This window comes from Nicotiana tabacum, chromosome 8 (genome assembly GCF_000715075.1).
Source record: "Nicotiana tabacum cultivar K326 chromosome 8, ASM71507v2, whole genome shotgun sequence".
Lineage (NCBI taxonomy): Eukaryota > Viridiplantae > Streptophyta > Magnoliopsida > Solanales > Solanaceae > Nicotiana > Nicotiana tabacum.
The window spans coordinates 69,754,799-69,767,048 of NC_134087.1; the positions used below are offsets into that span (position 1 = coordinate 69,754,799).

A 12,250-nucleotide genomic window follows, 5' to 3' on the forward strand; every position below is an offset into this window, starting at 1 on the left:
TAAGTAAATAGCATCTACGACCAAAACCACTACAATCAGTATCATTGTTCAAGCTAAACTCAAAAAAAAACTAAAGCTATTCTAAAACTATCTGCATCTTTGCCTCCGACTCAGAGATTTGCCTTTCAATCTTTGAAGGTGCTTCACTCTCGCTTATTGCATCAGCATCTATCTTGCGCATAACATAGTCCCATAACAGAGCACCATATCTTTGACGGAGAAGAGTGGCATCAAATGGTGTTTTTTGTGTAATCTCTCCAATAGTGCTCAGAAACTCCGCGAAGGCTGCAACATGCACTCCACAATCCCTAAAAATAATTGATTGAAACAAAATATAAAATAATTAATACAATTAGATTTGTATAAAACATATAAGAATGATGATTGGATACTTACATGCTGCCCGCTTTCTGTTGAGGCAGATTTGGAACGAAGATAACTTCAAAAGGTTCGTTATGATCCTTGTTTGTGTATGCGGGGTAAGCATACCAGTCAATGCCTTGACTATCTCTGTAAAAGCCACTAATTGACAGATACAGAGGTAGTAGCTTAGCTAGCTTTACAATCTCAGAGACTACGTATGCATCATGACCGGAAGACGTGTACGAGTCGTACACTTTGATACATCTATCTTTGAAAGTCACAACAACCAACACCCAATGAAGTTTTTCCTTCAAGTTCACTGGTATCAAGACATTATCCACTGTATGCCAGGGTACATTAGCATGTTATCTGTAGCCCCTAATATACTCACATACAACGTCTTCTTGTTTGGCTACATTAGCATTACTATCTGTATCTTCATACCTGTCATATATTTCAGCTATTCTTGTCTTGAATATACAATCAACAGTAGTAAACGTGAAGTCCCTATGCTGATTGTTCTTGCCCATCTTTCGCAAATAATAGAATATGACATCCATATGCTATAAACAAAAGAGGTTGGTAGATAGTGTGAGTTTTTTTTCTTGAACTAAGAAATAATATATATGAATACCTCAATATAGATGCTAAAAAAAAAGTTGAATACAAATGAATACAGAAAATAGAGGAATACACTGTAATACAGGTGAATACAACTGTATTCAGATTATGGACTACAGTTGAATTCAACTGACATTGAATGAATACAACTAATTCAATTCCTTAATATAGGTGAATACAACATGTAGAATAGAGTTGAATATAGGTTAATAATACAGTTCAATTCAACTGATTTTGGTGGAATACACTGTAATACAGTTAAATACAGATCTAGACAGCTGGTTGAAACAGTTGAATTTAACTGCCATTGGATGAATACAAGTAATTCAATTGTTCAATACAGTTGAATACAGCAGTTTCAATAAAGTTAACTATAGGTTAATAATACATTTCAATTCAATTGACTATAGCTGAATACATAGGAAATCAGAGAAAAATACAACTGAATACAGCTGAATAATACAACTAAATACAAGTTAATAAAATAGCATGTTATTATTTAAAGATAAGATTATCATTTTTGGGAAAGACTCACATTGTCATCCCATAACTTCCCATAAATGGATAGAAGTAAAACCAGTTTTTGGAATCAACTTGATCAACTCCAAAATCCAATGGAATGTGAAGTATAGACTTGTTTTTCTTGTAATGGTCGTCGAGATTACCTCTACAAGTATGATATAAAACTCATTATGTACATACCTTAAAAAAATGAAAACATAATACAATGAACGGGGGAAAACTCACTTCTGATCATGTCTTGCTAGAAGACTTTCACGAACCCACTTGTCATATTCTTGAATGAGTAACATAGGATGTGGCCCCATTATTGGATCTTCCTCAAACGGGTGTCTTTTCTCAAAGATGGGTGTCAACTTTACAGAGGAACATGTTGTTAATTGAATTTGTGTTTATGGACTACTATAAATGATTCAATCACGATGAATGTTGAATATTACGTTTGTAAAATCACTTACCTCCTGAGTCGAAGTTAGACTGATAAGGCGAAGAGTTCCATCTACTTGGTCGCCTATTTCGTTGAGGTTGCACTGGTGTGGCTTCATCTTTTTTTGCACTGGCGTGAACAACTATTCTAGTTTATGGAATTTGACTAGGTAGAAACTTGTCGTCCAGTTCAAATTGAGAAACATAGAATTCTTTAGATACATCCTCTTGGTTTGTGGTAGATGATATGATGGACGGTACCTCTGAAATAGTTTTCTGGTAGTTGTATGTATCATTGTTAGCATGGTAACTTAATGTTAGAAAAAAGATTAAATACATATAAGTAGCTAGTATACATTACAGAAAATACAGATTAACCAAGCAGAATACATGTAAATACAGTTGAAATAAAAATAAATACGGCAGTTTAAAGTGATATTACAGATTAAGTGTAACACAGTTATGAATACATCTAAAAAAATATGCTCAATATGTTAAGATTTAAAAGTCAAAATACATATATATAGAGCTGAATAACAGTTAAATACATCAGTAAAATGGCTAGATTAAAACATATATGAATACAGCTAAATACATATGTTCAATATGATAACTGCTTTTATACCTCATTATTATCTCCGACATCTGTGTCAATGCCACCATCATGTCTCACTATGGGTTCAGTTTGCTGATTTTGTTGAAGATGGTCTGAAAGCATCTTGAAGTTATCATTGATCAATGTCCTTAGAGACTTGAACTCTCCAACAACCTTAACAGTACAAAATAGTTAGAAAAATACTAAAACACATAGCTATCAAACTTTATTGATTAATCGGTGGGTAAATACTCACGTATTCTTTGAATGATTTTAGGTCTTTCCTCAAAGAAGATACTTCCTCATTTTGGCCTTCTGGGAGCTGATGGTCATGCACAAGTTTATGTCCAATGTCAGAAACACAAACAGGAGGGACTTTGGGCTGATATTCTGGTTCTTTTGTAGGAATCTTGGGTTGTTCCTTGACCTTCTTATGTGGCGGTGATGAAGATGGACCAACACTTTCAACATGTTTCTTCTTAGATTGAAGATTGGGTGTAGGAGAAAAGTCATCTATATCCTGTCCCGATTTGTCTGAATGCGCAGGAGTAGGTATTTTCTCAATATCGACGCACACTTGAGGAACCTGAATAACAGCAAGCTCTATATCTAGAGGAGTGATGTCCTTGAACACAATCTGTGAACAAAAATAAGTTATGACTTACAAAAAACATATTAATGCATAACTGTATAATGCTATATTCAGGTGTATTTAACTCTGTTGTATTTAGAATGTATTAAAATGTATTAATATGTATGCAAGTATTCATGTATATAAGCTTATGAATCCAATGTATATTACAGTAGGCTTCCCCTCTAACTGAATGCAAATGTATGCAAATTATAGATGTATTTGTGTTCAATTATCTTCAGAATATTGATAACATTTGTATATTACTGTGTTTCCGGTGTCTTTGAACATGCCGTTCGTTAGATAAGAAAATGTTGGTTGATTTCCGGTGGTTCTCCAATTGAGTATTCTGGGGACCACGTCGCAGACTCGGACTGCAATTTTGGAATCAATAGAAGAACAGCACTCATAAAACCACACCTGCATAGCTAGGGGCATCCCAGCTATCCTGTAATACTTCTTCAAAGCATCCATCTTCTTGCTAATCGAGTTTATCAACAGCTCAAATGCTTTAATACCCCAATGATATTCAGAATAGCGCCCACTCTCTACTAAGTCAAAATCTAGCCTCGGTATAGTTGCACTATTCTTCTCAGATGAAAATATAAAGGTGTGGATGAAATACAACAAAGATATCTTCAAAGCATCCTCATCATTGTCGGGGCCCCATGCCTTGTCATTGAAGCATTGTCTCAAGTATTTCTTCTTTACAATATTAGCACTTCCAAAATAAGTCGCAATAAGCCGGTTAGGAGGAGTTTCACTAAACTCAAAATCTTCATCTTTACCTACACATTTGAGGCCAGTCACAAGCGCAAACTCCCTTAATGTGAAATGTAATTCAGTACCATTGACGTATACTGCAAATACATTGTTTGGAGTGCCATTTAACTGTCGAGCCATGAAGCATCTGAAGAGTTGATGTTGAACATCAAATCGCTTCATTTGAAGAAATGAGCCAAAGCATGTATTGCCGAATTGTTGGAACTGATCGGGAGTAAGCTTATCTTTTAGCTGGGATACTATATCAATGTTAGTGTAACTACTAATATGGGGTGCTAATTTTGGCTGGTGTTTCACAAACAAATCAATTCCCTGCAATGAACATTGAAAGATACATGTTAATACAGATGAATATATTACAAAAATACATATTAAGTTTTTTTGGAATACATGTAAGACATGATACAGTGACAAGGCCAAATGCATGTCAGACAACTACAAACACTTACAGAAGACTAGATACAGTGACTAGGCTAAATATATGCTAACATACTTTGTAACATACAGATATAATACAAAATATTTAAGATGAATACACCTGAATACATATGAATGCATATGAATACATTTGAGGTCAAACTGGACAATTGAATTATCGCAAATATACATTAGCAAACGCTAAATACACATGAATACATATGAATACAGGTAAGATTACATTAAAAATGAACTGTTGGAAACAACCAAATACACATGAATACATAAACATACTATAGAAGAAACAGAATACACTATACAAAAAGGTACAAAAATACAAGAAGATACATATGAATACAACAGAATACATGTAACAAATACCAATTACCTTTTGGTTTCTTGAATCTTTCACAGGGTTTTTCCTCTTTGTGCCAACTTGATTTTTGGTTTCTTTTGAAGCTTCATCAACTTGGACTTCTTTCAACTTGTCATTGTGTAATTTACTTCTTCTTTCATCAACTTTGGATGCTGATAAACCTGCAAAATCTTTCTCCGCTTGAGTCAGTTGCAACGAGAAAGAGGGCCCATCAAAATAGAGAATTTTGGTGGGTATACCTCTGGGTAGTCTGTTGAGTGGAGTTGCATCCGACATTAGAGAGAAAACTCAAAGAATCCTGGTGATTAACAATACAAATGGAAGATATATCAGAAAATTGTGTAAATTCGGTAAAAAAACTTATAGAAACAAACTTATGAAAAAGCAATTTCGAAGTAGTTGAATTACCTATGGGGAGAAGATTTCCAAAATACAACTGTGAAGCTCTAAAAAACACTTGAGAACCAACTTGCCCGTCAAAATACGCTTGAGAACAGTTGCGAAGAAGAATGGCGTGTGGGGTGATAATGGCGGAGAAGTATACGCGATAATGACGGAGGAGGGTTTTTGAAGTGTATGGAACGTGTGTTTGTGGGAGAAGAGGGAAAAGTGTATTGAAGAAGAGAGAGAAAAGCTGATGAGAGGAGATATACGCTAATTAGGTGAGAGAAAATAAAAAAAAATGAGATAGAAAAATATTTTGTAGCATATATTAAGCCTTAATTTTAGGATGGAACTAAATTTAAATTTTTTGCTATAAACTAAAAAGGGTATTTATAGAATGTAATATTTTAAAAGGGTATTTATAGAATATAAATAGGGTACTAACCTATTCTATAGGTGGTAAAATTTCCTTTATTGTTTAATATGAGAAAAAAAGATCATGTTATGGATAAGGCCACATAATTCAAGTCTAATAGATTTAAAAAATAAAAATTTTAAATAATAAAAACATATTAGAGCTAAAGAGAGGATATTTATACAATAAATTAATTTATAAATAAAATAAAGTAAATATACAATACTTACAAATATTATTGGTAAATTTAAATAATTTAAGAATTTCGAGCAATACTTTTAAATAAAATAAATATTAAAGAACAATAATATTTAATAAAATGGTAAGTTAATAAAAAGTCACGTGAAAACATGTAATACTATAAGATTATTCTTAAAAATGGAAGGAAAAGATTATTTGAACTTGAAATTAGAAATTTCTTAAAATTATGATAAGAATGCTCAAACTATGAATAGAATCACGAAATTGAAGTCTTACTAGATTTTTTTAAAAAAATTGATAACAAATTCAAAATTTAACAATAAAAAATAAATGTCTAATGTAGGTAATTTTACTAGCGAACATTAGAAGTCAAATTTGTACCTTGAAACTAAAAGAGAAAGAAAATTTAATTGGATGTAATAGAAAAATAATTATAAGAAAATTCAAATAGATTTGGAACATAATAATCAAAGAACTTATGTATTAATATTTTAGACAATTCAAAGTTGTTGTTTAAAATAAAATATGATATTATTTTAATTATAGGCAAATATTAATGTTAAAAAACATAATTAAAATTTCATAGTAGGAAAGAGAATATATAAAAAGAAAAATAGAGAGCTTAAAAATATTATCAATATATTTAAATGATAAAAGAGTTCTGATTAAGAGGATAAAAGCATAAAATACATTAAAGTTCAATATATATATAAAGGGTAATACCAAACCCTACATGTGAGAATATACTAGGTATGTTGTTATTAAAAGGGTAATAAGTAAAATATTAAGTCAATTGGTAAGCTAATAAAAATCACATGATATTATACAATATTAAGTAATGAATAATGCAATAACTATAAGCTAAGAACGAAAAAACAGTCTAAATATGTAGAACAATAAGATTTATTTGAAGTTGAGTTGAAAAACAAAGTGATAGTTAAAATTTTGTTAAAATAACATGATCTAATGTGCTCAAACAACATATATTACAATATGATATGTTTAGTGTTTTTTAATATTGATTGCAAAACGAAATGAAAATACTAAAATCAAGGGGTTGGTTGTTACAGATATAAAAAAGAAAATAGATTATCGATTATGAGATTTGAGAAATAGTTTCATGTCCTGCTTCTTAATTAATATTTAATGGTTATATATATATTTTTAATTGGAAGGTTTATATTTTAAGGTTATTTCCACATAATTCAAATAGCCCAAGTCAGTTTTTACATGGTTTGTGTGGGTACTAATCTACTATATTAAAAGCACGAAGCCCCTTAGCGAAATGTCGTTCGCCTTTTTTAGCCTTTAAAAATAAAATCCTTATTGGACAAAATAGTAATTAGATTATTTTTCCTAATATTTATTACTTCAAAATCAATTAAAATATTTTATTATTAAATCTTTCCTTGTTTAAACTATGTAAGAATTTCTAATATTTAGGACTTTAATTTTTTCTATAACTTTACCGTGTATAAATCATTTTCTTAACTGAACAGTAACATAACCATAATACTTTTTCATGATAAATTTCCTAATATTTAGGATTTTGCAATATGAAATGTATAATTTAGCATTGTGATATGCACAACTTACGTCTCCAATTGCAAAAAGAGACTGAATTTTGTTTTTTTTCAATAGTTGTTTAATGAAACATCTTTTCTTTTTAGACTCTTACTATGGTTTTGAAAATTGAAATGCAAGAACTATGCATCTTACATCTCTAATAGTTTAAAAAAAATAAAAACTCCTTTATTTAGGAGTTAGGTTAGCTAAAGTTTATTGGCAATTAAATATTTCTAATTATTTTATTTAGGTAAAAATTCCTAACTTTTAAAAATTTAAAATTACAAATTGCTTGCTTAATATTAAAAACTTTAAAATTATCTAAGATTTTTATGGACAATTTTCAAAGGCATGTAATTGTGGATTCTGTGTTTGCAAAGGTAACGAAGTGTGCTAATAAATACTAAATTATCATCTACTATTAATACTCTTAAACTCAACATCGAATTTCAGAAATATTTTTGAAATGACATTTAACAATTGTACGTTAAGTATACATATCTTAAAAATATTTATATATGTTTCAGAATTTTATACTTATTGATATGGGGTACACGCGCAAAACACGTATCCAAAAATTAGCACTATATTAAAATTATAAAGTCTCTTAGCAAAATATCGTTTGCATATTTATGCCTTTAATAATAGGTTTAACTCTAAACAAAATAGTCATTTAATTATTTTTCTTAGGATATTTAATCATTTCCCTAATTCTTAGGATTTTGAAATCAATTAAATTTTATTTATTGAATCCTTCCTAATCAAAATTAGATAGGAAGTCTTAATATTAAAAGTTTAAATTCCATTTAGATTCTATCACTTCAATGGAAACACATCAAATTGAGCATGTAAATATTTGAACTTTTACGAAAGTTACCTTACATAAGTAAAAGTATATAAAAATTGTAGTTAAATATGTACTATATGAGTTCTAAAATAAAAGCACACTAATAATATTGCATATTTATAGGAAGATACATAGTGCAAAATTTCTTCCTAAATTGAGTAACTAGATAAATAGGACACAATAGTAATTAATTTAAAAAACTTATACCTTTTTTTAAAAAAAAATTCTTTTGCAATAACTCATAAATAATTTTTAATTTAAAATTTATATATATTAATAGGAGATACAAGACTAATACTAGTTAGTACTAGTAAGAAAAGAAAGGGATAATGTAAAATGAGGAAAATAAGAGGCGCGGGAAGTTTTCTCCAGTTTCTTCTCTCAAAAGCTTCCATAGTACGAAGTCACAGACAACAGCGGGAGGGAAAGCAAAGTAATTTTCCTGTCGTCAATGGGGTCAGCAAGTCCCAAACACACCTGCCTCAAACTGGAAATTTCCAGCAAGACGCAGAAGGAACGAATATTCGTGAAAGGCACGTGGTTTTCTTCTCACTTTGACCTCTTCATCACTGACGGTCTCGAAGCTTGGATTTGCCTTGGTATTTTCCCTTTTATTCAAACTCAAATTTACATCCCCAATTTGTTTAATTTATCTCCTGAACTTAGTTTAATTGCGATTCTTCACATTTACTTTGTAATTATTGGGGTTTTTTCCGTGTAGCGTCGGAGGAAGAGGTAGAAGAGAGAGCTTCTCAATGGGATCAACCCGTTTCTGAGTATATTGATTTGGGTGAAAAGTATTTGGGATTTCAACAACCCGGTTCTGTTTATGGCTTTGATGATGCTGGCCCTGGCCATAAAAGGGTCAGCTGTTCCTGATTTTCTTTAAAACCTAGTTTATTGCACATTCAATTATTTCCTACAGTGATATCTCTGCGTTGAGTAAATTTCTTAAAAGAACAGAAATGACACCCTAAATATGAGATTTTAGTTTAATCATGTAACACTGACTTGTTGATGAAGCCCCTTAATGTTGTAATTTTAAGACTCGTGACTGACTCTCTATACTCTTGAATTTTTTTCAGTATATCTGTCATTTCTTTGTTAATTTGAGCATATTGTAGGAATTGTTGGTTCAGACTTTGTGTTGTTGATTCACGAATTGCTCAATTTGATTTGAGATGTTGCAGTAGCCTTGTATATAAGTTAATTCCTGGTTCAGTTTGCGCTCATTGAAACACCCTTCATAAGACAGTCCTACTGCTAGAACTCAATAGCTTGGAGCAAGAGGGCGGGGTCAGCTTGGAGGCTTGACAAATTAGTGATTTTAGCCATATGCACCAACTGTTTATTGTTCTTGCTTCTTAAGTCTATTGTGGTGCGTCGTAGGTTTATAGTACATCTCACATACTTTGCTTTGAATTGCTTCATGAATGCCTAAAGAGCAAGAAATTTATCTAGCTTGAAGTCGATGTAGCTGAGATACATATATCTTTATGGCATTATTGCAAGTCTGAAAAGCTATGATGTGCTTACATACCCTGTTACTTCCTTTTGATCTTTATAGCTCTCATGGACATTTGAGAAAGAAGGCACAAAGCTGGAGTGGCGGTGGAAATGCCAACTGTCTCATAATAGCAAGAAAACTACCGCAGACATCTTGGACTTTCTCATGGATGCAAACATTAGACTGAGTGTAAGGATCATGATTCCTGTACTGTCTCTTATTCACAATATTTTAATCCAATTTTGTAGTTTATTTCAATTCTATTGATCTGTCATCTAATTATCTATTTGCTGATAATCAGATAAACTTAAGTAATTAGGATCTTTTATGCATAACATGAGTTACAGCCAGTGTTAACTTTCGTCCATGGATGATGACGGAAAACCGTTCTTAGAAATGTTGGGAGAGGATGTAATACTTCTGCACGAGTTCCTATAGTTTCCTATTGTATTCTTGTTGATTCGAATAGTTTGGCAGCGGTTAGTTGCACTGTTACTGCATGGTTGGTTTCCCCCAAGGGCGGATTTATAGGCTTAAATATGGGGCACGTGAACCCATGGTCTCTTCGTAAAATTAGATATTTTATGTACATATTTTCAGAAATTGGTATAATATTAACTGTTGGCACTTATGCTCCAAGAAGATTGAATGGTCCATTTGGTTGAATGTTGAGTTATTGTCCAAGAGATATAGGGATCAAATCCCACTAGATACATTTTTTCTTCCTTTTTTTAGTAGTGCACCCATGTACTAGAAATCCTAGATCCGCCTCTGGTTTCCCCCAATGATTTTCTAGATGAGTACTGTTGCTACTTTACCAAGAAAGTTTAGATCTGTACCCATTCAAGCTTGGTGCCTGGTTGTATCTTGGAACATGAAAGTGGAATCATATTGGACCGATAGATCACCTGCAGTATGATATGAGAATATGCTTGGAAGTTTGTGATTTTTTATAGTGGACAGTAAGTTGCAACGTTTTCCCATCTGAATATGCCTAGGCATTTTTAAAGAAGGGGAACTTGTGTATCTGTCCCTAAGAGACGTTTTAGGACTGCACTAAATTCATCCTCATCTTGAATAATTGAATTTGAGAACAATCCGAAGACATCCTCATTTCTGGTGGTGTTACCTACCTCTTGTTAATTGATTTCCTTTTTTCTTCTTTCCGGTGCAAGGAAAAAATTAGTGTATATATAATAATATATATTCAGTGAATATTCAAGATACTACAGCTTCGATTCCTGCTTTTGCATTACCAGCATATCATACCTATAATATTTAACATGGTAAATTGAAATATTTTCTGTCATCTTGATTCTCTGTTATCTTTGCTTTAGAAAATGTCAGCACTCTTCTTTTCTTCCATCTAGACAGCATTTTATATGGTTCTGCAGTTAGTATGCTCTCACAATTTTTTAAATTTGATTGAGAAATGATGAGGTTTTGATCAATTCATGTTGAGACACTGCTTTGAAAATATTAATTACGATCTGTTTGTTTCATCTAAAAGTTCTAGGTACATTGTTATGCTGTGTGAAAGCCCTTGCCAGTTTATTTGATTTAACTTCTCACGAGTTATTTGATTTAATAGGATGAAGTTGTCAGTAAAACTCAATCATTTGAGAGGCTGAGAGAGGAGGCTGAAAAATGTTTAACACAAAGCGAGAAACTCAGCAAAGAGAAAGAAGAATTTGAATCTGCAATATATGCAAAGGTGCTGTTTTTAGTCCAAGCACTAGGATCTGTTATTATTTCACTGTTGGTTGCGATATATTAATATTTTGATCTTTCTTTTAACATCATACAAGGTATATCCTGCTACCCTTTGTTTTCTTGGCAACGGTTTAATTAGGCTTAGGAGAGAACATCCCAAAAGAGTTGGTTTATAATTGGTCATGACTGTGGTCCTTTTACTTCCAGTTTGTTGGAGTCCTGAATTCAAAGAAGAAAAAACTCAGAGAACTTCGCGATAAGCTCTCTAAACAGGGACCTGCTGTTCAAGAGCCGGTAGAAGAGGAGGACACACAATCTACAGACAGAACTGAGACCTTTGATGAGGGAAGCGATGACGAAAAAAGTGAGGAGGAGGTTGAGAAGGAAGATGTTGGCACTTCAAAAGATGTTCCAGCCAGAAGGGGAAGGGGTCGTGGGCGAAAGAGAAAGTAAATATCGAAGCAGCATTAGCACCATTTACAGTATCCTAATCATCCTTTGCCTCTTTGTCTGAATGCTTTCAATTTTATCTTTCTTTTCACGGAGAATGAGGATGATATGCACTGTTGAACTTGTGAATATTTCAGATATTCGGCATTTGTCTGATATCGTCTCGATGCCCACTGTTTCCCAAAGCATCGATACCAAATTCTGCGTTTTTTGTTTTGGAAAAAAAAGAGAGACAATTCATGCAACAAACTTCGAAAAGAGAAAGAGTAAAACCAAGCATAAAAACCCTCGGAATTATAAAATAATTAGAATTCTCCATTGTATCACTTACGAAGACAGTGAAAGGGTAAAACCAAGCACAAAAGCCCACGAAAATTATAAAATAATTAGAATTCTCCACTGTGTCACTTACAAAGACCATGTATCCCGTACAAAA

General features: G+C 32.2%; 2 protein-coding genes across 2 annotated transcripts; one reads left to right on the forward strand and one right to left on the reverse strand.

Moving 5' to 3' along the window:
- Positions 1–76: 76 nt before the first annotated feature.
- LOC142163148 (uncharacterized) lies at positions 77–4,364 on the reverse strand. Its single transcript, XM_075220403.1, has 10 exons — positions 4,329–4,364; positions 3,576–4,250; positions 2,781–3,161; positions 2,555–2,698; positions 1,732–1,859; positions 1,520–1,651; positions 998–1,010; positions 755–893; positions 490–703; positions 77–308 (listed from the first exon to the last, which is right to left on the reverse strand). Exons 1-10 carry the CDS (start codon positions 4,362–4,364, stop codon positions 77–79), a joined length of 2,094 nt encoding a protein of 697 aa, XP_075076504.1.
- A 4,097-nt stretch (positions 4,365–8,461) lies between these two features.
- LOC107799982 (DNA repair protein XRCC4) lies at positions 8,462–11,970 on the forward strand. The gene is made up of 5 exons (XM_016623157.2): positions 8,462–8,743; positions 8,866–9,008; positions 9,712–9,840; positions 11,243–11,365; positions 11,572–11,970. Exons 1-5 carry the CDS (start codon positions 8,596–8,598, stop codon positions 11,815–11,817), a joined length of 789 nt encoding a protein of 262 aa, XP_016478643.1. The 5' UTR covers positions 8,462–8,595; the 3' UTR covers positions 11,818–11,970.
- The last annotated feature ends 280 nt before the right edge of the window (positions 11,971–12,250 follow it).

Coding starts and splice junctions, on each gene's coding strand:
- LOC142163148 (XM_075220403.1), bottom strand. CDS start 4,364: ATGCATTTGGCCTTGTCACTGTATCATGTCTTACAT. Junction 3,162..3,575: donor GGATGCCCCTAGCTATGCAG/GTGTGGTTTTAT, acceptor TTTTGTTCACAG/ATTGTGTTCAAGGACATCAC. Junction 1,652..1,731: donor CTAGCAAGACATGATCAGAA/GTGAGTTTTCCC, acceptor TCATACTTGTAG/AGGTAATCTCGACGACCATT.
- LOC107799982 (XM_016623157.2), top strand. CDS start 8,596: ATGGGGTCAGCAAGTCCCAAACACACCTGCCTCAAACTGGAAATTTCC. Junction 9,009..9,711: donor CTGGCCCTGGCCATAAAAGG/GTCAGCTGTTCC, acceptor TGATCTTTATAG/CTCTCATGGACATTTGAGAA. Junction 9,841..11,242: donor ATGCAAACATTAGACTGAGT/GTAAGGATCATG, acceptor TTGATTTAATAG/GATGAAGTTGTCAGTAAAAC.